Below are 21,873 nucleotides of genomic sequence, written 5' to 3'. Positions count from 1 at the left end.
ATGCGCGACAGCGAGAGCAATAGTAAACCAATCGATATGTTCCTGTACTATTCGTCCGACAGCTCAACCCGATGTCGTCTCGACCCAATGTCCGTTAGTTCCAAGAGGGAATATTAATTTTTCAACCTTATCGTACAATGAAACCGGGACTCTCCTACTCTTGAATTTGAGAGATAATTGTGTGCTGCCACACTAGGCTGAGAACGTGGAAAGCTGTTGGTGCTGTAATTGTTTCAGAGGTATCTATTCTGGAACTAACCAAGTAACACAGTCAGCGGCGGGTTTAACGGTAAGCGGACTAAGCGACCGCGTCGGGTCCCATGCTCGTGAGTGTATAAAATCAGAACTACATTCTCAATTCAAGCTTTTGGCACGGACCCCTTTTTCTTTTCCGTTTAAGTCCCCACACATCCGTTTAGAACCTCGAGAAGTGTAAATCCGCCAGTGAACACAGTACAGTATCACTACCACCGAAGTTTAGCTCCTTTTGAAGTCAACCTGAGAGATACACACTGCGAATTGATAGAAATACCTGGCAGATACATTCATGGTTTTGCCATTTTAGAGCAATTTTCTTCCAAAAGTTACACTTTTAAAGTGATCAACGGCACGCTTCCTGCTACCCGGTGGCTTCGATCACCTAGCGCTAAAAACGCACTAAAATGTCTCCGTCGAACGGCGACAAAGAAACAACCATATTTAATCGCGTACAACAAAGCATCCCTAAAAGAAAGAAGCCAAATGGAAGCAAATTTAATTAATGTGTACATGAATATTCCATGAACTTTGAAACTGGAAACCCGAAGCGACCTGCGCTTTTCTTGCTTCAAAACGGAACATTTGAAAGGAGCGTTTTAACAGCCACCATACGTACATCCCAGTGCCATAAAAGCAAATCACGTTCCCAGGGGAACATCCGAAAATGACATCAGCATAGATAGAACGAATTTCCAACGTTATTTACAACACGAACGACAATTTTCATGACGGTCGTACCTTTTCTTTAAGCATATGTATTTTGTAACTTACGACTGGCTTTTTAATATTTCTCCACATACATACATATGTATTGCATTTTCTAAAACTGTAATTTGCAAATTACCAACAAATTGCTTTTGTAACCTTCCAGTTACGGCTGTAAAGTGGGCAACAAGACGGAATTCTTGTGGTCGGCAACACGGACCGAAGAAGCGTTCCAGGAAGATCCCATCATCAATTGGGACGCGATCCTGTGGGTGAATCGGCCTACCGAGCTTTGGGCAGTACAGTTAGTGCTGGCACTTGTTTCACTCACAGAGGCGCTCCTCATGGCGTACCTCGGATATAAGGTAAGCGTTATGTTGGATGCGACATATTTCATTTCGCACAGCTCTGGATAAAAGGCCGAAAGCGACCTACTAACGGTAATGAACAGAAACGAGACGAAAAACCATGCTCGGCGGCTGGATCTAGCTAAAGTTCCTTAATGATCAACAAATCTCCATGGAACGTAACTCGGTAGCCATTGTGCAGTGTGAGTAAGTGTGCTCACATAATCGGAAATTAAATGACAGATAGCAGACACAACAGAAACGGTTTTGCAAGATTAATTCTATTAGTAATATTACATTTCTCTTTGTCGTGATGAATTTAATAGAACTTATGGAATTTGTCACTGTCTTCTCGTTCAAAAAGGGAAGGAAAGATTTCATGTTTGGTTTTGTTCACTCACCACACGTATCACTCACCACAAACTTTATCTTTCAATTGCAGGGCAACATCTGGCAGCAAATTTTATCGTTTCATTTTATTCTGGAACTCGTTACAACGATACCATTCGCAGTGACGGTAAGATAAATGACTCGATTGTTCCTGTCGCGAACGGTCAAATATCGTTGTAGAGCCTTCAAAAGCTAGCAGCTTACGTGTGCTTTTGTGTCTATGTTATTGTTTGTATTTTCTTCAACCCAACGATATCGTCCTTAGGTTACACGTTGTCTATATCATCCCCAGAAGCACCCACATGCCAACGCATTTTCTTGTTGCCTCGATAAAAAATACTGCACCCAATTGGAGCTATGCCTTGGGGGCATCCTCTTGCACACTGGTTCAATTGAGGATTAAGAATTAATGAATCTGTTTTTTTCTCTCTTTTTCTTATTTTGTTTTGGGATTTTCCATCTGCCACCAACACCGTTACACCCTCATTGCCATTCAACAGATTTTATGGCCCCCATTCAGGAACTTATTCATTCCAGTGTTTCTGAATTGCTGGCTTGCTAAGCGATCGCTGGAGAACATGTTTGTAAGTATTTGACTCGAACATTTTCATCACCATTTCCTCGCCCCTTCCTTCGCGCTATTTCCCTCTTAGTTTATCCTGTTCTTTCTCTTGAGGCGAATCATTTATCCCGACCGACGAAAAGGGCAGCCATATCGTGCCTAGGTCATGCATAGGGGCAACTGTTCCAAATCGACTCCACGACATGAAGATGCGATAATATCACGAACGCTTCTCACTACCACTACTTGAAAACCTTTTATATTCATTGTCTTTCCTGTCCGCTGTCCTTTCCCTATATGAAATCCTTCCCTACTAAGTGGATGTGTATGATAGAAGGACCTATACTACCCCAGCAACGTTTTGATTATGGTTCATTCATTTTTATTTTATTATCATATCAAATTTTTACGACCAGCTCATTCAACGATTCTCGTGGCGCGCTTAGAGAGTGTATTATTCCAAAACTTGTGAAGCGATTGTGGCCAGCGACCGATTCATTCCACGTTAAGAAGTGCGAGTGCAGTCGGTAGTAAAACTAATACAGAATGACGTCTGGCGTAACGTTAAGCGCCATTGGCTTTAGGGCTAACTCCTCCTGCTCTGAAACAAGGATGGAAAAATCACATACAAAGCATTCTACTGCAGTCATCGCAGTAATGGCCATCAGCACCGTGTGGTGGTTCCATTTGGAGTGAAGAGTTTTTTTTCGGTATCTACCCCAATGCCACGTTTACGCCCATTCATCCAAGCTAGCGCACAAAAGGGGATAATAATGAGCTAAGTTAGTTCAGAGATATTTGGGTGCAATTCTGCATCGTTGACTAATCAAACCAGAACGAATTCGATGTTAGAGCTGTATTTATGATCCCACCAGTGTGTGCTTGGTACACAACAAAGTGCCCTTTGGAAACTCGCCGCGATGGTTGTTATTGCTGAAATGTTGTGTCTTTACCGTCCATGCTGACAACTACGAAAAACGCAGTAATAAGTATTTGCTGTGAGTTAATAGCTTTTTTCACGCCGAATAAGTATTTTCCGGTGTGATTTGATTGATAATAATTATTGCATCCATGTGCAATATCATGGACCATATAAAATCCTTTCTTGAATCCCTTAAGGGAATAATGGATGGAATGAATGAAATGAAAAAAGTCTCAATTGACTCCCGATGTCTTTCAAATCTTGGACTACCAACCACAATACAATTGACAATAATAATGACAATAATAATCTATCCTTTTCACCTTCTGTTCCGCAGAATGATCTCCATCGAGCGATGCAAAAGTCGCAATCGGCACTGTCGCAACAACTAACGATACTGTCAGCGACTCTACTGTGTCTAGTATTCACAAGGTAAGTGTTTAGCTTAGCTTTTTGAAACATTCCTCGATCTTCTGATACACACTCGAAATCCAACCACCTGGTGATGATTCCCCACAAGCAAAACATACCGCAATGTATGTAAAAATGTGTATGTCTTCACTGCTACACCTCACATTTTCTCCATGTACGAACCTCCTTGTTCGTAAATCCTTGCACAAAAGCACACAACGACAATCAATAATTAATGTGCGACAGAATCGGTTTCTGATGTAACCCCGACACACAATCCAAGCAAAGCTTTTAAATATTTCCCCATTCCCAAGCATTCTCTCGTACTTGCTTTGAGTTCGGGGTCAAGAATGCATAGAGAACCAAATGGAGGTTTTTCCGATTTCGTTTCCACTTTCCCTTATACCTTTCAGGCTCGTGAGTTCCCCTATCTGTTTCACTAGTTGGTAACTTCATTTAAATTTTCACTATTTATGCTAACGGTTGTTTAGGTCTGGTCGGGTCGGAAAGCGCTCCGTGATAACTTGAATGCTAACTGGTTCACACAACAAACTACAAAAGAAGGCGAGATTGTTTCCCAGTGTTCCAACTGAGTCGAACCGGAGAACACTGGGATGGAGTAGAATGAATAATAATACGACAAGGTTCAGTACATTCTCGCACTTTATGATCTTCTTTTTTTGCATTGTCACTAACTATACGGTTGGATAGAGGGTATCAGAAATATATAAAGCTACTTAGTATGTACGCTGGTTTTCCGTTCAGATGTCGACGTCGTCTAGTTAGTATTCATCGTTCGGCTCTTCCGTGTCTCAGTTCTAGTACAGGGATGAATGTCTTAATGTATCGTGTGCTTCGCTTCAATATCTCTGGTGTAATAATTTAATTTAAACAATCCATTTCCATCCTATGAACTCCACCGCTGAAATTCCTGCCGAATACGCTTTCAGTCTGACTCGTTGAGAATAGCAAAAACTTTCGTGTTTTAGAAAATGTTGGACACTTCCCGTGGCTCTAGATTTGTAGCTCTCATTTCATTGCAACGTGAACTTTTGGACTTATTTTTAAATGGCATTCTTTCCACTTTATTCCTTTTCATCCCCACAGCGTTTGCGGTATACAGCACTTTCAACGGGCGGGCCATCGACATCTCAATCTGTTTCAGAGCACCTATTATGTGGTGGTAACATTTTCGACCGTTGGGTATGGTGACTTTGTGCCTGATATTTGGCCCTCTCAGCTTTTCATGGTCATCATGATCTGTGTAGCACTTATAGTACTTCCAACGCAAGTGAGTAAACCCACTTGAAATTATGATTTTTTTGTTTACATAATTACATAATTTTAATACATTCCAACAATAATAATGATAGGATTAGTTTGGTGAGCTTTCATATTTCCATCTAAAAGTAACGTTTATTGGTTGCCATCTTAAAAACGAAAATTTGATCAATATTCGTAATACAGGGTTTACAACTAGTTTTTTTTTAGTTGTCAATAGCATCTTCATTTCGGCAAAGGGCTATTCCAACAAACGGCGAAATGAGGTCTCCATCATTTGTTGAAATAACTTTAAACTAAATGAAAAATTCTGGGGACATTAAAAATATCTTTAAACTCTGTACAACTGCATATTGCATGCATTGTTTACAACTCTCGAAATCTAAAATCAGTGCTATGAGCTATCTTAGCTAACCTTTACTGCATTTCACTAATGTCAGCCATAAGTATCGCATGATTTCACGTTGAAATACGCTTCCTCGACAATTGTCGTCCATTATAGTAATTTTTCACACGGTCACTGTCACACACTATGTTCCGGGCTGTTCGACCAATCACGTTCAATGGCACGAAAATGTGCCATGACAGTCTAAAAGCTTTCACACGATCAGAGGGTAGGCAATGAAAATCAATATGCTTACATGTAGGGCTTTCAAGCTCAACCTGCACTTTATTGTTGACACAAGCTGTGGAGTCAACTGCTCGGAGCAGTTGCGGCTGCTATATTGAATGACATTTCCGACCGTTTTTGGCATGCTCCGGCGGTGATTATTATTCCGGCAAATCAAATGAAACTTAATTAGATAATTTTCTGAACCATCTCTCGGTGCTAATGCGTTTCTACGATTTTAGCTTCTGTTCACACATTCTCTTTCTCGCTCTTCCATTCTCATTTTTGCTTGACAGTTTGAACAGTTGGCGTTCACGTGGATGGAGCGACAGAAGCTGGGAGGCAGTTACTCCTCTCACCGAGCGCAAAGTGAGAAGCACGTCGTCGTTTGTTCGACCACGCTACATGCCGACACTATCATGGACTTCCTAAACGAGTTTTACGCTCATCCACTGCTGCAGGACTATTATGTCGTGCTGCTCAGTCCGATGGAACTCGACACAACTATGCGAATGATACTGCAGGTGCCGATCTGGGCTCAACGCGTCATCTACATCCAGGTACAGTCGTGATTGCTCGTTCGTCTGGTACGAAACGTGACTCCCCATTTAATTAATCGAACGGTAGTACACGTTGTTCCATTACGCTAACGCCGCATCGAGGGCCGCAATTCACTGGAGTACTGGCGGTTGCTATGAACCGGTGGTCGATTTGCGCGTGTTTCTATTAATTTTTACACATACCAACATGAGCTGAAATTATTTTTCCTTGTTTTCTTATAACCCCTATATTGAAATAAAAGGACGAACGCATCATTCTTGCTGATTTTAGTTCCCAAACCATTACATGCTCCAATTAGTTTCATTCGGTACCTTTTCTTCCAGAAAACCTGTCCCATTTCGTGTTTTCAAGCGGTTTTTCCTTCTCCCTTTAGGGCTCCTGTCTCAAAGATGGGGATCTGGCACGGGCACGCATGGCTGAAGCCGAGGCGTGTTTCATTCTAGCCGCCCGCAGCTACGCCGACAAGACGGCCGCGGACGAACACGCTATTCTGCGCTCCTGGGCCGTGAAGGACTTCGCACCCAATATCCCGCAGTATGTGCAAATTTTCCGGTAAGTATACCTTGCCATTTCCCATAGGTGTTAGAGTACGAAATATGTTCATCAACGCTCTTTGACTTTCTTCTTTCTTCCGTTCAGGCCAGAGAATAAACTGCATGTAAAGTTTGCTGAGCATGTCGTCTGTGAGGATGAGTTCAAATATGCACTGCTCGCTAACAACTGCACATGCCCCGGAGCGAGCACACTCGTCACACTGTTGCTACACACGTCACGAGGACAGTAAGTACGACAAAATGGTAAATTTTGAAGAAGCACCAAAAAAAGGAAAGTTAAAAATCAACCAAAAATTCTTCAAAGGGAGCATCAGTTCTGCCACTGGAATGACTTTTCATATTTTTTTGCATGTTAGTCCGAAATAACAACCACTGTCCAAATTGGGAGTTTTGTTCAAAAAAATCAGAATAACGTATATCATTCTTATTATTATATTTCAACAGTTTCCTGAAATTGTAACTGTTTCTTCAGCACTGTCGCAGTAAAATGAGACCTAATTGCATAGATAACATATTAATCAAATGTGACGTACATTATTTTTTCTTAATATTTACCGTTTCGACGAAGTAAAGCATGTCAATTCTTTTAACTACACCGCAGGGGTAAAAATCTCTTTAAGCAACCATGCTGGTTCCACAGCACGCAATTGAATTGCAGTGCATTACATAAATGAATTGCGTGTCATACGATGTAAATCCTTGTAAAAATAAAAGTCTAAAATTCTTTCAGAGACAACTCGCAAGAGCTTCCTGTTTCGGGAGAAATAATCATCTCCGTAAATTTCTTCTACAGGGAAGGCCAACAGTCAGCGGAAGAGTGGCATCGGTTGTACGGCAAGTGTTCAGGCAATGAGATTTATCACATCGTGCTCGGAGACAGCCGGTTTTTCGGCGAATATGAAGGGAAAAGTTTCACCTACGCCAGTTTTCATTCCCATCGCAAGTAAGTAGCGGAATGACTGTAAAAGGCATTGATCTTCCATCTCATACCATCCCCATCGACAGATACGGAGTGGCCTTAGTCGGAGTGCGACCCGCGGAGCTGCCCGAGTTCTATGAAGACACAATACTGCTCAATCCCGGACCTCGTCATATCATGAAAAAGGATGACACTTGCTACTACATGAGCATTACCAAGGAGGAAAACTCGGCCTTTGTGGTGAACCAGAACCAAAATCAAAGTCCCGATCAACCTCCGAAAGAAGGTATGTTGTATAGAAGTATTTCTTAGAAATCGTTTCCTTGTTTCTCTCTCGCTCTCTCTCTTTCTCTTCTCTTCATCAATCTTTCTATCTATCACTCTCTGTCTGTTGCTATCTTGTTTCCTCCCGTACGGCTTTAAGTGGAACTCATACTACTCGATTAATTTGCCTTTTTGTTGTAAATGATGATTTCCTTTTCCTTTTGTTATATTTCTTCTTTATCATGTAGTTACATACCGTGTATTTCATGTGCGCTTATCTTCGGTTTGTCTACACGATCCTTGCTATCGTCTAAACGTTCCCCATCAAAACCATCAGCATTCAACACCACCCAGTGGGAGTGTAATTTCAGATATTTCCCTTTAATTTAGTTGTGATTTTTTTGTGTGTTCGTGTGCGTTTGACTTGGTCCCATTAGTCTAGTTTTGAGTCTTGGGTGCTCCTAATAAAAAATGGATTCCATTTTGTTCAGTGTTTCCTCACCTATATCCTTGCTTGTATCCCAGGAAGATGTGTTCTTTTGCCAAAGTGTTCGACATCAGGCAACGTCTCAAGTCACGACACACTCGATGCCATTTTCGTGTTGTTTTCTTCCTCTATGTCTTCTGTTATTAGGTTTTCTTTGAAAGATAAATATGATTATTATCGCGAGCGTTCACGAACATTGTTGCACATGAGCGGAACTTTATGCGCACCCTCTAGTTCTTTCCTTCTTTTGATCCTTCTACCAAAAAATAATAAAAATCTAAAAACAAATTTCAACATAAGAAAAAGCAAAGCTGACGATGCTCAACTTTCCAAACATCTTATCGGAACGAATTACTCTTTCTTAATGACACTCTTCCTCTGATTGTCTTGACCTACCAGTAAACGCGAACAACAACAACAACAACAACAACAACAGTAACAACAACCACAACATCAACAACAACACCATCGGTGCCGGAGGTGGCTCAGTGCCTCCTATGGCCCCAGTGCCTTCGGTCTGTGTACGCGTGCCGCATAGTCCCAGTCTCAATTCAACCAACTCCGACAGTCCTGGCTCAGCGCGGGCCATTAACAAGATGGGCGGTCACGACTTCACGACACTGGCCGTGCGTGAGTGTTCCCTCCCCAGATCCATTATTGTGTCCAAGTTAACCTGGTCCTTCAGCCTTCAATCCGCAATACAAGACCCTCTGGAACCTTTGCCTGCAGCCATTGCCTTAAACAAAATGCCTTTGTGCTGTAATTAGTTTCCGAATAACCCTAACATCAAGACCCTTAACGCATTTTTGATTAAAAAAACGTTTCACTTTAAATATTTTATCCTTGTTTTATTGGCTTCTCATTTTTTATCTCCTTTACTTAGATAAAATTGAATTTTCTCTAGCTCTTCGTCTCTTGCTTATTATCTCTATATACATAAATTGCTTGATTACATTTTTTCTGCTGCCTTTCAAACTACCTTTCTTATCGCATGTCGATAAATGAATAGGATCCCTATTCAATGTATTTGGTCTGGTGAATCAAGAAACAACACTTGACATTCTTCCTTAATTGTCATTCTTTTATTCCTTCATATGTTTCTGCTGTACTATGCATAATTAATCAGTTTGTGTAATATATAGTGCGCGCTCTCTTGAGTACGTTTTTGCTTTACTGTTTGCTAGTTTGCGCTTTTAAATTTTTATCTATACAACGGTGATCAAACCAAATAAAATTTAATTTGCTAGTAAGCGGATAATCGACCTCAAAAAAGTGAATGTTAAAGTGTTAAAACAAAAAGTTTCATTGTTTACAGCATCCTTCACAGCAAAATTCCAAATTATTTCAAACACGCATGATAAAACCTTTAAAAGAATCGCAAGGAGTTTGGACATAGATATAAAGGAGTATAATCTGAATTAGGTGCTTTGGAATATTTTGTGATAAGTGACCCATTGAGCCGCTGGTTGTATTTATTTTACATCATTTTATTTACGCTTTGTTTACTAAATTCCAAATGTACATGCAATACTGAAAAATGTTGAACTAATTGTACATAATGTTTTTCTTTTTTTATTGATGAGCAAATAAGCGATATGTAAAGTAAATATCGGTTTAACATATTATGTATATGAATAACTTAATTATAACTTATACTATTTTTTACCTCTTTCTAAAAAAAACTCCAACCAGCGCAGTGATATATAAAGTAATACATATTAAAAGTTATATTTATAAATGATTAAACTAATATTTATCAAGCTTCATTTCAAGAGAAGCATTAGCATATCATTTTTATATAGGTCACCATGCGTTCAACTGATCGTCGTTCGATTGTTCATGTTTAAACATTAAAATCATTTATCACCATTGCCTTCGTTTGCCTTCCAATCAGTGCACCTGCACTTTCAATCACACCTGCTAATTGTACCTGTGCGCTTTTGGACGCTATTTATTTGCATGTATGTACGATACGTTAATCCTCATTTATACGCAATAATTCATCCCTAGTTTGTCATGGTTGTCGTTGGATTGTTTTTTCGTAATTTTTATTGCGATAACCTATTCAATTTTCTATCAATCGGTGTATTTTTATGGATGTTTAAAACAGCTCAGAACCATGTGCGCTTTTATCAGTAGAGAACGTTATCTGTTATTTTCAATAAACAATTAATTATTTTCTGTAATTCTCTCTCTTCTTGGCTTAACGACCTAAGGTCATGTCAGTTCTGGCTTGTTAGATTTCTTTTTACTACGTAGCCGGATAGTCAGTCCTTGACGGTCCGGATGGCGTTTTATGATGATTTCCTGTAATGAAAAGATAAAGAAAAACATGATTGTACAAAACAGTACTCATCGTACGCAGTACAGTTTCGGTTGGAAAAATGTTAATACGAAACTATTTGCAATATTCTTCAAAGAGATTAAAATTTTTACAATTAAATTTACACCTTTTTCCAGCTACATTCGAAATGGATGTCACTTACCTCTTTTGAACAGCCTGATGTTATCATCGGAACTTGTCCCTTTATCATTGAATTTTGTAATTGTAATTGTAATTGAATTTGTAGATGTAAATGATTGAAGCAACCTGCATACGGTTTGAAGTGGTATATTACTACTTTTGTCATCCACTCAATGATTCATTTAGCTGGATAGTTTGTTTGCCATTGTCTTTAGCTTTCGTCTGTAGCCTATCAAAGTCCTTCGGTCAATTACATGAATACCAGCAAAAAACCCTTCACATGGAATGTGTTGGTAACATATCTTAGTACTTACGTTTATGCTCGTACCATTATTGGAAATCTTTGTTCATCAGATAATTTAACAACACCATTCATTCCTCTATCCGATTGTTCTTCATTTGTATGAATGCATTCAAATTAGTACCGAATCAGCGATAAGAGCGTTCCACAAAATTCTGCACAATTATCGTTGCAGCAACAACCTACACGGAAAACACCACTACAGGGGGAAGCAATGCAGCGGCGAGCGCTACAGCCCTCAACAGCGCCATCAATATATCGGACTCCAAGCCCAACCTCAAGGACAGTGCGGCTGCATCCTTAGCGGGGACTACGCATACCACCACAACCACTACGACCCAATCAACGCTGGGACCTCCAACCATCTCATCCGCGAACCATCTCGAGATACCTAGTGGCAACAATCCAAACCTGCTCAGTCCCGACATCCTCAATCAACGAAGAGGTAAGCGTATGAGCTTTCCTTTCATTCATTACCCCTATTCTATGTATTGCAACCTAATCCTTCCTTTATTGCACCACGCTTCCCACAGGTAGTCGAAGACCATCGATTCTACCGGTACCGGACATGTTCACGTCGTCATCGTTTAGTATCTCTGGCGAGGACGGCATTGACGGTGAGGACAATGAGAGTGACGACGAGATCGACGATGACGTGCCCTGGCGGTCTCCGTCGGAGAAAATTGCGTAAGTATTACACCCGTCATGCAACACACCCCGACAGGAGAGAAGTCACTGTATTTGGGAAGGTGGCTTCAGCAAGAGAAGAGCTAACATTTATCTATTGGTGACATTTTCCAACTGCTTCACCCTAACGCAATAAGGTATTGCGTCAATATGTCGCCTTTCTCATCTGTTCCTCCATCTGTTCATCGGTATGTTGATAGAAAGATTTTATCAGTATGAAATGGAACAAAACTCTTGGAAAAGTTGAGCGAACCCTCCGTTCAGATACGATGCGTAATATCCAACAAAAGGAGACGAGCATCCATCTGTCAGATGCAGTTCTAAATGCGTTGTACTGCGTCAGAAAGATACGGGCGTGTATGAACTGGACAAGCACGAAACTATCTTCGATGCTTTTAATGAATGGTTGGTCACTGCTATCTCTGTGCTACCATAAAACTATAAATAACACACTTTGACTGAGCTTTTATACTATCCCATCCGTCTACCGAATGAATGTAGAGTTCGAAAACCCGCACTATTCAAACAAAATTCTCACAATCGCATAAAAATGTTCTTACGCGTGTTTACGCTGTACATTGTATCGTTACTCGTCAGTTTTGTTTAAGATTTTTAATTCTACTGACATAACTTACATTATACTTTTATCCTCTTCCAGCCCACTTTCAATCTGAGCTTCCAGTATGGAATTTAAAATAACAGATAAAATAAAACTTTTATTCCAGCAACAGTATTACAGGAATACATACAGTTTCCGTGTCTCGCGGAGATCGGGTTTGTTTATGAATGTTTTAGAGTCGAATCCATTGTTTGCTCTTAATGCGTTAAGCATTTCATGAAAGTTTTTGAACCAAAATATAAATAAAAGCCATAACAAATGTATAGTACCTGACTATAAGGTATTACTATTATCTCGTACTCGGGGACTATCTGTGCATGATTTACAGGTTCATGTGGACAAGTTGTGCCGTTTCTAATTTTTTCTTATATAGGGGTTGTGTATGTGATAAACGGCGCCCGTCCACACGGCAGGACCGGGTTCAAATCCCATTCGGACCGTCCTCCCGTAGCATAGACTGACTATCCTATTAAGCGGTAAAATAAGTCTTGATATGGCCAGGCCGTTCGAACCGAGCAAAAAAAATAATTATTTTTTTTCATGTTAAACTGGAATAAATATATAAATAAATAAATCATAAAATGAATATGATTCAGCCCTTGATAATAAACTAGAATCTCTCTCCCTCTCTCTCTCTCTCTCTCTCTCTCTCTCTATATATATATATATATATATATATATATATATATATATATATATATATATATATATATATATATATCTTTCTTGGATTAACGACCTCTAAGGTCATGTCGGCGATTTCGCCTTATTATATTTATTTTTACCACTTAGCCGGATAGACAGTCCTACGGCGGAATGGTCTGGATGGGACTTGATACCCGGTCCTGTCGTGTAGAACCGACGCCGTTCATTTCATACACCACCGTACCGATCTAGAGTATTCTTGTAATATTTACAAGCTCTAAAACACCCACCCGTCTGAGAAAAAAAAAAAAAAATTCCCGTATCTTAGAACAGTTTTTTCCATAGGAATACATTAAAATGCCGTTAATCCATTACAGCTTCATTGCAGAACATATAGCAGAACTTATTTTAAAAACGCAAAAACTTGGTATATTAGCAAATTTGATTCAATCGAACATTTGGTGATATTATCTTAATTTTTTCACGTATTTCAAAGCAAAGGTAAACTCAAACCGTTCATTCGATGACTCAAAACATGCTCATCTCAGGGCACTCGCATCTCGAGTCTATATCCTTCTATATCCTTCTTAACTATGCTGTCGATAGAGTTTCTTGTCTCGTTTCTTACTTTTGTTATGTTTGAATAGTAAGTCGAATCATTACTCTCGAGTCTACCATACAAGTATGTTTTACTTTGTTGATTGCAGGGTTATCGTGCTCATTACACATTTTAAACCTTTCTTTATGATTGTGTAAAACTGCCTGTACATTCCTTCTATTATTCTTTTCAATTTTTTCATATTTTTATCTGCACGTCACTTTCTCTTTCTATCTCTCTCTCTCTCTTTCTCTTTCACAAACCCTCTTTTTCAATCACTCTGCACGAATGAACGAAATAAAAATCTATTGACAACAACACATTTTCACCATTCCTGTATAAACAAATAAAAAACACGCATGTAACATGCCCACCTTGAACTCCTTGACTGAAATCTCATGAAACCGTGCAAAACACTACACGAAACCTAAACATCATCTTGTTGTCAAACTCATTGCTGTGGATTTGATTTCGATGTAATCAAAACAATATTTCTTTTTGAACGCACACACATACTCAATCTTCATTCAATCTCATACTCGTGCACCGATGCACATGCACGTCTTATTCACTCCGCTCCAACTTCCCACTTCTCCCATCGACACACATACGTACGTACACGCGCACACTTTAGTTGCGGAAGTGCAGATCTTTCGCTCCTGCAAACGGTATCGCTCGGTCTGAGTTCATCCGGCGAATCGAAATGTTGTAGTTCGACATCTGATACGAAAGATTCAACTCACACACCCCCTGCATGGCATACTGACTGTTCCCGGTAAGTGTTTTTCCTTTTCCTTACTATCCGCTTCGTTTCAACCGTTTAAGCATGAACTACTTCCGGTGCTTGTCTTTTTGAGGAACGATTTTTCTGGCGCTTTTAATGCTATGATTTGTTTTGTTATTATGCTACTTTGATTTTTGATGAAACCTTTGATTTTTGCAATTCTAATCATTCCTATTTCATTTCTTTCCTAAGCCATGCATAATTTCCAGTCGTAACATATATCAATGTAATTTACTCATTTTATATTTTATATAAGTACGCCTGATCGCATACTTTCACTGGATTAGCTAAATGCTTTTTTCGGCCGCTAGAATGCATGTCGTTTGTTATGTAACAATGTTTCCACAAATATTCGAGCATTGGAGGAATCATTCGAGTGTCCTATCAAATCAAATGTAAAATCGTACCATTGGCAACCAAATCGGCGCGAAATCCGATATGATACATCCGATATCCTATACATTATTACAGCTATGGTCGTTAAGCCTTATGAAACTTTCTTCAGAATTCATGTTAGAATAATTCCATTTCTAGCTTTGCAACTGTATATCATGCTTCATAACGCATTCGTACAAATTAGAATGAAGCTTCAAAACTACATCTGCAATGCATTGTCCTGTCACTATCATAATTGTGCAGTATTCGCAAACCAACCACCGTATCAGCTGCAGTGCACCATTAATAAAAGTCAAAAGAGAAGCGGTAAAAAAGATCTGACGATTATTAATCTTCATTCACGGCTTGCTACACGAAGGTGTCATAAGCTGTAACTTGACCGTTTACCATTATGGGTGTGTTCTTTCCTGTTCGCAATCATGACGTTGCGTTTCATTCAATTGCATTGTTACAGTCTCGTTATGTTGGAATTTTTCTCTTGTTCCAAATTTTCCTCGTGTTTATTTGCTCATTGATACCGAGGAACGGCAAATTCCCATCCACTATACCTACCTACTACTATACCTCCACTACCGATACCGGATGGTGCAAAAAGCCACAAGCGACTGTACCTACTTGTACCTCTATGTACTTGTATTGGCTAGCACCCAACTCCGGATTCAGCCGTGTAATGAATCGTATGGCCCACCTCTAGCAGCAAAATGAGTGTACAACGCTCTATCGAATCAATGCCCCTGCTGCATTAATTTAATGTGAAATGATATTATAATGGATACCAGACAGTCAATTGAGCTGTGTCCAGATGAATAAATTTTCTATTAATTTTATTTTTTTTCATCAAAATGTATTTAATCTGCTTTTTCACTTCACTAGACATAAATAATTCTTATAATATTGCCATTGTTTACATCTTTGTCGTTTTCGGCCGATTTGGATGACATTTCTGTAAAAAAGGGACTTAATTACAAATAACATAAAAATATTTTTAAAAAACTTTTTGTTGCAATTAGTGTAACAAATCGCGTAAAACTTGCTGAAAGCTCACCCCTTTCTTTTAATAGATTTGTCATCTGAGTGAAAGCTTTTTGGAGTAGTTTCAAAATTGGATTGTACTAAAATCTTCGCTTGTTTGATCTGTAATGTTCGTGTAGAGCGTATATAAGAGGATTCGCGCACCTATCCCATCTAATAAATAACAACACGGTGCTCCATAGCCATTCATTAACTCTAACGATATTGGTTAAACTCCACCTCCTATTGGTATTTTTTGGAGGTTGGATCAAAAAAATTGGCTTAACTATTAGCATTCTATCAGATCGTTACCGTTTAAATTAATCGAACAATTCATTTACACGCCCTTCACATCCGCTGGGACACCGTGGCGTCCTTGATGCTCTTGAAATGATCTTGACTCAGTTCGACCTTAAACCGGACTTCTTGTACTTTTTGTAGGATTGTGAAAGGGTTTCCACCGGTTTCACCCTTCATTGGCGTAAGTCCAACGTTGTGTTTTCTACTCAAGGAAAAGAAACCTCTCTGCTGCCTACAACTTGCTCAAGTAAGTGTGAAGTATTTTGGTGTGCATCACATACAACTTTGTACCATTCGGTTCTTTTCTATAGGTCTGCGAACACTGTAGTTATAGAAACGCAAAGGAATACCAATGGCAAAACAAAACCATAATTCTAGCAGCAGATTATGCGTCCAATGGCATTTACAACTTTATTATTCCGTTAAGGGCACACTTTCGTTCGAAAACATCACTCAATCCGATCATCCTGTTGCTTGAACGACGGCCAGACATTGCTTTCCTGGATGCTATTTCCTATTTCCCGCTGGTAAACAAAAAACAATTTTTTTCTACATCGCCACAAATTGTCACACACACACTATATGCTCATCTTCCAGGTATACTGGATGTTGGGTTCGATCGACTGCCTAGACGATCTACTTCGAGCCGGTATTACTTTGGCGGAGAACGTCGTCGTCGTGAACAAGGAACTATCCAACTCGGCCGAAGAAGACACCCTTGCTGACTGTAATACCATCGTTGCTGTGCAGACTATGTTTAAGTACGTGCCTATGATAATGATCTATCTTCAGGTCCAATAATAATCTTTCTCTCCTTCATTTTGTTGACTGCTGCTGACAGATTTTTCCCAAGCATCCGTAGCATCACCGAACTATCACAGAGCTCAAATATGAGGTTCATGCAGTTCCGTGCTCATGACAAATATGCACTGCATCTCAGCAAAATGGAGAAGGTACTGCACGGGCAATCCTGCACGAGTCCATCGCGTCTCACTCCCATTACCAGAACATGGATACTAATGATTTGCTTCTTCTTTTTACCACCTTTATGTCTCCGAACCGTGCGGGGACGTACAGCGGGAGAAGGAGCGTGGCTCACACATATCATACATGTTCCGGTTACCGTTTGCCGCTGGCAACGTGTTCAGTGCTTCAATGTTGGATACGCTGCTTTATCAAGCCTTCGTAAAGGATTATGTGATTACATTTGTGCGGCTTCTGCTCGGTATCGATCAAGCACCGGGCAGTGGGTTCCTCACTTCGGTAAGCGAACCGGACAATTATTGGTTTCAGGTCCACTTAGCAAACCATTAAACGAACCGATGCTGGCCGAACACTGTAACGAACTGCTTAACTCAATTACGACAAACTCGTCGGTCCGGAGATGAAACGATACAGAAATGACGGATAGGCTCAGCTTTGACGACTCCGATTAATTTAACAACGACATTAGCCTAACACTTCATCGATTCATCGCTATAGAAGGATGAATGCTTCGTCATCTACTATGGGAATCATTTTTTTCTCCCGCCTAATTTCGGTCCAACGCGCTCTTTTATACCTTAAAACTCAAAACTACCATTTCCCATTTTTACCGTCCCTTGTTGCAGATGAAGATCACGAAGGATGATATGTGGATACGTACGTACGGCCGCTTGTATCAAAAGCTCTGCTCCACCACATGCGAAATTCCGATTGGTATCTACCGTACCCAGGACACGTCCAGTGCGGATGCATCACATGTGAGTAATTCGCCAGTCGCCGAAAAATGGCATCCGTTTGGATCTTTCGGGACCTTTAAACATTGTGTGCGGTTGCGACCATCGGTGAGTCCAAATTAAAAAAAAAAAACCAACGCCCAACCGAGTTTAAAGCACAAAAAACAAAAATCAAACATTTAAACAAAATTAAAACAACTGCAAAAAACAAAAAAGCAAACAAGATTTTCCAGATACTCATTTAAGATACCCATTCACTATATCTTTTCGTTTTCGTTTCGTTGTTACGTCCTACTGGATTTTGTTTTCCTTATTGTTTATGTATCATCAATTATAAAGGTTTAATGTTTTGCTTACAGCTGCTCTGTTACTAAGCTTTCATTTTCTTGTCAAACTATTTCTTATTTCTTACATCAACCGCCTTGGTTATTGGATCAATTTTCCAAGTTTCTACTCTTTGTCCTATGTGTAATTTCGACTCCCGCCTGGTCTCTTTCACTTCACTATACTCTGTTTCTCGTTTGGTTTTCTCACTACCTCTAACTACATATATACTATGTCTCTTATTTTCTCACCACCCCTTCAATGAATTTCGCTTTGTTACTGTTACTCTTTAAATTAGGTTAACTTTATGCGTTTATTATTAATAAACCTAAGAGCGATTGGCGACCATTTTCCTTTAAGCCATGTATTCAAATCATTTGTTACTTTCGGTGTATTTTCCTCCACTATATCAAGCCTCTTATCTTTTTCGCCGACTTTTTGCCAAATTCTGAAAAAGTGTGTATTCAACATCCTCATAGGTGTATGGTGAGGTAGACCGTTATTGTCTCAACCGCGTGGTCGGTTCCACATATGTACGTTTTTCCGTGTCTAATGTTCCATGAAGAAGTGTCAGTTTTGATTTTCTTTCTCGTCTTCTTTTCTTTTCATTGCTTTGTTTCTTTCTATTTCGTCAACAAATTCGCTTTGTAAAAAAAACGACTTATAACGTATCACATGTTGGTGCGGTTTCTTATGACACATCTTGCACAAACAAATTTGGCCATTATTACTACCTAGCGAGGACTTTGCCATGCAAGCAACGCCACGAACCTATCAAAAGTTAGTAGAATATCTTCATATTTGGTCTCTCTTTTTATCTCAACATCTTTTCTTATTACTCTACTTCCTTCTAAAACTGTTAATTACTACCATTAATAACCTTTGTTCAATATTTATATGTTACTATCTAAAATGTTTATATTATGTTTATTTTAGTACTGTATTAACTCATACACTCTCCTGTGTTGCGTTGTTGCCTTTTATTGTTTTTTGGTATTTTTTTATATCCTTCTGTATTACCATCGCTCCAATATTTATATTTCTACCGTCGCCTCGTAAACTCTTGCCACGCATTTGTTGCTTGTAGTATAGTAAAGGATTGTTTTATAAACCAATTTACAGTTACCAAATAATTTTTTGCTATCTATTTTTCTCTTTTTGAATCTCATCGCTAGTACTATCACTTCTCATTTTATTCCTATATATCTCTTTCAACCTTGTATCATAACTTTTCTTTCGTTTTTTTTCTATGCCTTTTTCTCTTCTTTTAATTTCTAATATAGAAGTTTGCCAATTTATTGCTACATTTCAGTTTTCCATATCTGTTAAAATTAAATTGAACTGCTACTTATTTATTACTACCCAGTAATTCCTCAAAACTTAGTTAGTTTCTAATCCTGTTGAATATTCATATTATCTATCTTTTATTCTGACATTGAAATGCTTACCATCGGGTATAAATACGAAAACATCAATTTCTTACTACTAAATTCCTTTTTTGTGATAAAAAATAACCTCTAAAAAGATAATTTAAATAGAAAAAAAGATGAAAGCAAAAATGTATCTCTTTAAAAACAAAGCTGGACGAATTATTTGATCGCACACGCACACAGTGAGTTGATTAATTGATATTATTTTCATTTGAGTTTTAGTTTCTCAGTTTCCTTACTTATGAATAGAAATATTTGAAAATATTAATCGTAATAACCGTAAAATAAATCTTTTGTTCAAGTTGCCAGTTAGTTGGAGTTCATTTTTTGTTAATGTTAGCAACTCTATTACATCAATAACTTTAATACTTTCTTGTTTGAATTTCGATCTGTTCTTCAAACAATATACTAATTAATTTTCATACGTATGACTTTATAGTAACTTCTTAGGCAAACTCCATTGCGATTAGAAACTTTGCTGAATATACGCCAAAAGCGAAAATACTCGTTTTCCAATGTTATTCTGCCTTGTTCGTACTATAAATTGTTTTGCATGAAAAGGAAAAGAGTTTCCGTAGAGCTAACCAGTTATGTCGTAGTATTTCCGTGTTCCCAAATCTCTTTCTGGCAATCGTTGAAAAATCCTTTTCATGTAAGTTTCTGGTATGGGATAGTAAATGTATATCAACTAAACTATAACGTTTATTACTGTTTTAAGTTTTCACATTGATACTACCTTTCGATGCAATATTGAATACTCTATTTGTATTCAATTTATTTATAGTAAACTCGATTTAATCCAAATTAGTAGTAACATTGTTAGTAATCTAGGAAGCTTCCGCTAGTTTATAGATAGTTTCTACTTTTTAATAGCTGAATTTCTACCAAACGCTGGTCGCGTATCTCAGTTTTATCTTTTTCTTACGTTTTCCATTACGACATCCCTCAGTAATAATTGCAACCTTAAAAACATATATCTTTCACCCCTACTGGGTTCTATATTATATTAGCTGAAAAATAAGGTTCGATGTCGTTTGATCTCCCTCACTAAGTGTTGCCCATAATTCTTGTGGTTAGACTAAACTTTGGCCCAGTATCTAATAGACATTTGAGCTCCTTCCGACTTGTTGTATTGTTGTACAAACTCTGTCTTTCCGATCGTTGTGATGTTCTGAATCGCCAAATCGTCGATTATTCAACAGAAACGTTGTGGTGTGTAGTTTTATTTTGTTTAGCTTCTTGTAAAAATCAAAATCCATAGTGATACCCCTTGTTGTTGTCATCCTTAAACTTGTCGAACTTTAAATACCTACACGGTTACTTCTTGTGGTCTTTACTTTTGGGTTTTTTGTTCGTTACCTGTCACTTTTCGGCTTGGATTGGCCAGCTGGCTTGTGTTGAACTAATTTGTTTTCTCATTCAATTTGACTTCTGATTGATAAACTACCTACTACTACCACTACTACTACTACTACTACTCCTACTTCTACTGCCACTACTACCGCTACCACTACTGCTCGTGCTTGTGAAACTCGCGCATGCTGTAATGAATTGAAAACACATAAACCATATTCGTATAAATCGAGTAGTATGAAGAGGAAGTGGTTACGACCACTGCCACCGCTAGCAGCACCTCGGCCAGCGGCATACCGATCAAGGGTGTTGCGGAAGCGAACCTCCGGGGTGTAACGTACCGCCCGCCGCCGGCCACAATCCGCAAATCATCGTCCTGTCTGGGTGGATGCTCCGCCCGTAAAGGATCGAGCGTAAGTTTTGTACTCTCTTCTTCATTGTCACTTCCTTTTTCTCTGCCTTCCTGTCTTTCCTGTATCTTTCCCTTACTCACACCCACAGCTAGACACGCACACGTACTTTAATGATCACTATTTTCCTATGGTCAATGCAGATCACAACACAACAACTCCTTATTGCTACTAATTTGCTGTTCTATCTGTGGTTTGCTGTCTTATGCCTGAAAACCAGATGTAACACCTCTCCACCCTTTTTGTAGCACTGTTTTGCAATTAGTGATATACCTACTATCTCAGGTGACAGCCGCGTTAAGAAGCTGCCTTGCGCAACGGAGTTTGCTTACTCCGAGACGAATTTATTACCATCACAAGGAATATGCGTAGTGAAACAACACCTTGTAATGCGCTTACTCGTTCAAATACATTTTAACAAAGCTGTCATCTGAACTGTAGTTTTTTGTATAATCTACCAAATTATTCACTACTTTCAAATAATTAGGCATTTTCACTAAAGCCTTACTTTGAGTAAAATGTATTCGTCTTTTACTCGCTCGATATCTTCAAGTCAAGTTTA

At 39.0% G+C, this 21,873-nt stretch overlaps 1 protein-coding gene across 7 annotated transcripts in view; it reads left to right on the top strand.

The window, feature by feature from the left end:
- The window catches only part of LOC125768199 (potassium channel subfamily T member 2), a 112,379-nt gene that overhangs the window by 83,362 nt on the left and 7,144 nt on the right, over positions 1 to 21,873 (top strand). For 2 of the 7 annotated variants that reach the window (XM_049435538.1, XM_049435537.1), the window contains exons 5-23: positions 1,130 to 1,328; positions 1,753 to 1,827; positions 2,201 to 2,284; positions 3,522 to 3,616; positions 4,703 to 4,886; positions 5,783 to 6,046; positions 6,421 to 6,599; positions 6,687 to 6,827; positions 7,395 to 7,544; positions 7,607 to 7,806; positions 8,671 to 8,901; positions 11,212 to 11,481; positions 11,570 to 11,723; positions 16,218 to 16,323; positions 16,388 to 16,603; positions 16,674 to 16,837; positions 16,918 to 17,029; positions 17,154 to 17,339; positions 17,687 to 17,902. In XM_049435538.1, the coding sequence (XP_049291495.1) occupies positions 1,130 to 1,328; positions 1,753 to 1,827; positions 2,201 to 2,284; positions 3,522 to 3,616; positions 4,703 to 4,886; positions 5,783 to 6,046; positions 6,421 to 6,599; positions 6,687 to 6,827; positions 7,395 to 7,544; positions 7,607 to 7,806; positions 8,671 to 8,901; positions 11,212 to 11,481; positions 11,570 to 11,723; positions 16,218 to 16,323; positions 16,388 to 16,603; positions 16,674 to 16,837; positions 16,918 to 17,029; positions 17,154 to 17,339; positions 17,687 to 17,902 (3,226 nt within the window). Of the gene's footprint in view, positions 1 to 1,129; positions 1,329 to 1,752; positions 1,828 to 2,200; positions 2,285 to 3,521; positions 3,617 to 4,702; positions 4,887 to 5,782; positions 6,047 to 6,420; positions 6,600 to 6,686; positions 6,828 to 7,394; positions 7,545 to 7,606; positions 7,807 to 8,670; positions 8,902 to 11,211; positions 11,482 to 11,569; positions 11,724 to 14,219; positions 14,361 to 16,217; positions 16,324 to 16,387; positions 16,604 to 16,673; positions 16,838 to 16,917; positions 17,032 to 17,128; positions 17,340 to 17,686; positions 17,903 to 18,856; positions 18,899 to 21,137; positions 21,315 to 21,873 lie in introns of all 7 variants that reach the window. The other 5 variants (XM_049435532.1, XM_049435533.1, XM_049435535.1 and 2 more) reach the window with 5 other exon arrangements.

This window comes from Anopheles funestus, chromosome 3RL (genome assembly GCF_943734845.2).
Source record: "Anopheles funestus chromosome 3RL, idAnoFuneDA-416_04, whole genome shotgun sequence".
Classification (NCBI taxonomy): Eukaryota; Metazoa; Arthropoda; class Insecta; order Diptera; family Culicidae; genus Anopheles; species Anopheles funestus.
This window is presented reverse-complemented; position numbering and strand designations above follow the sequence as displayed.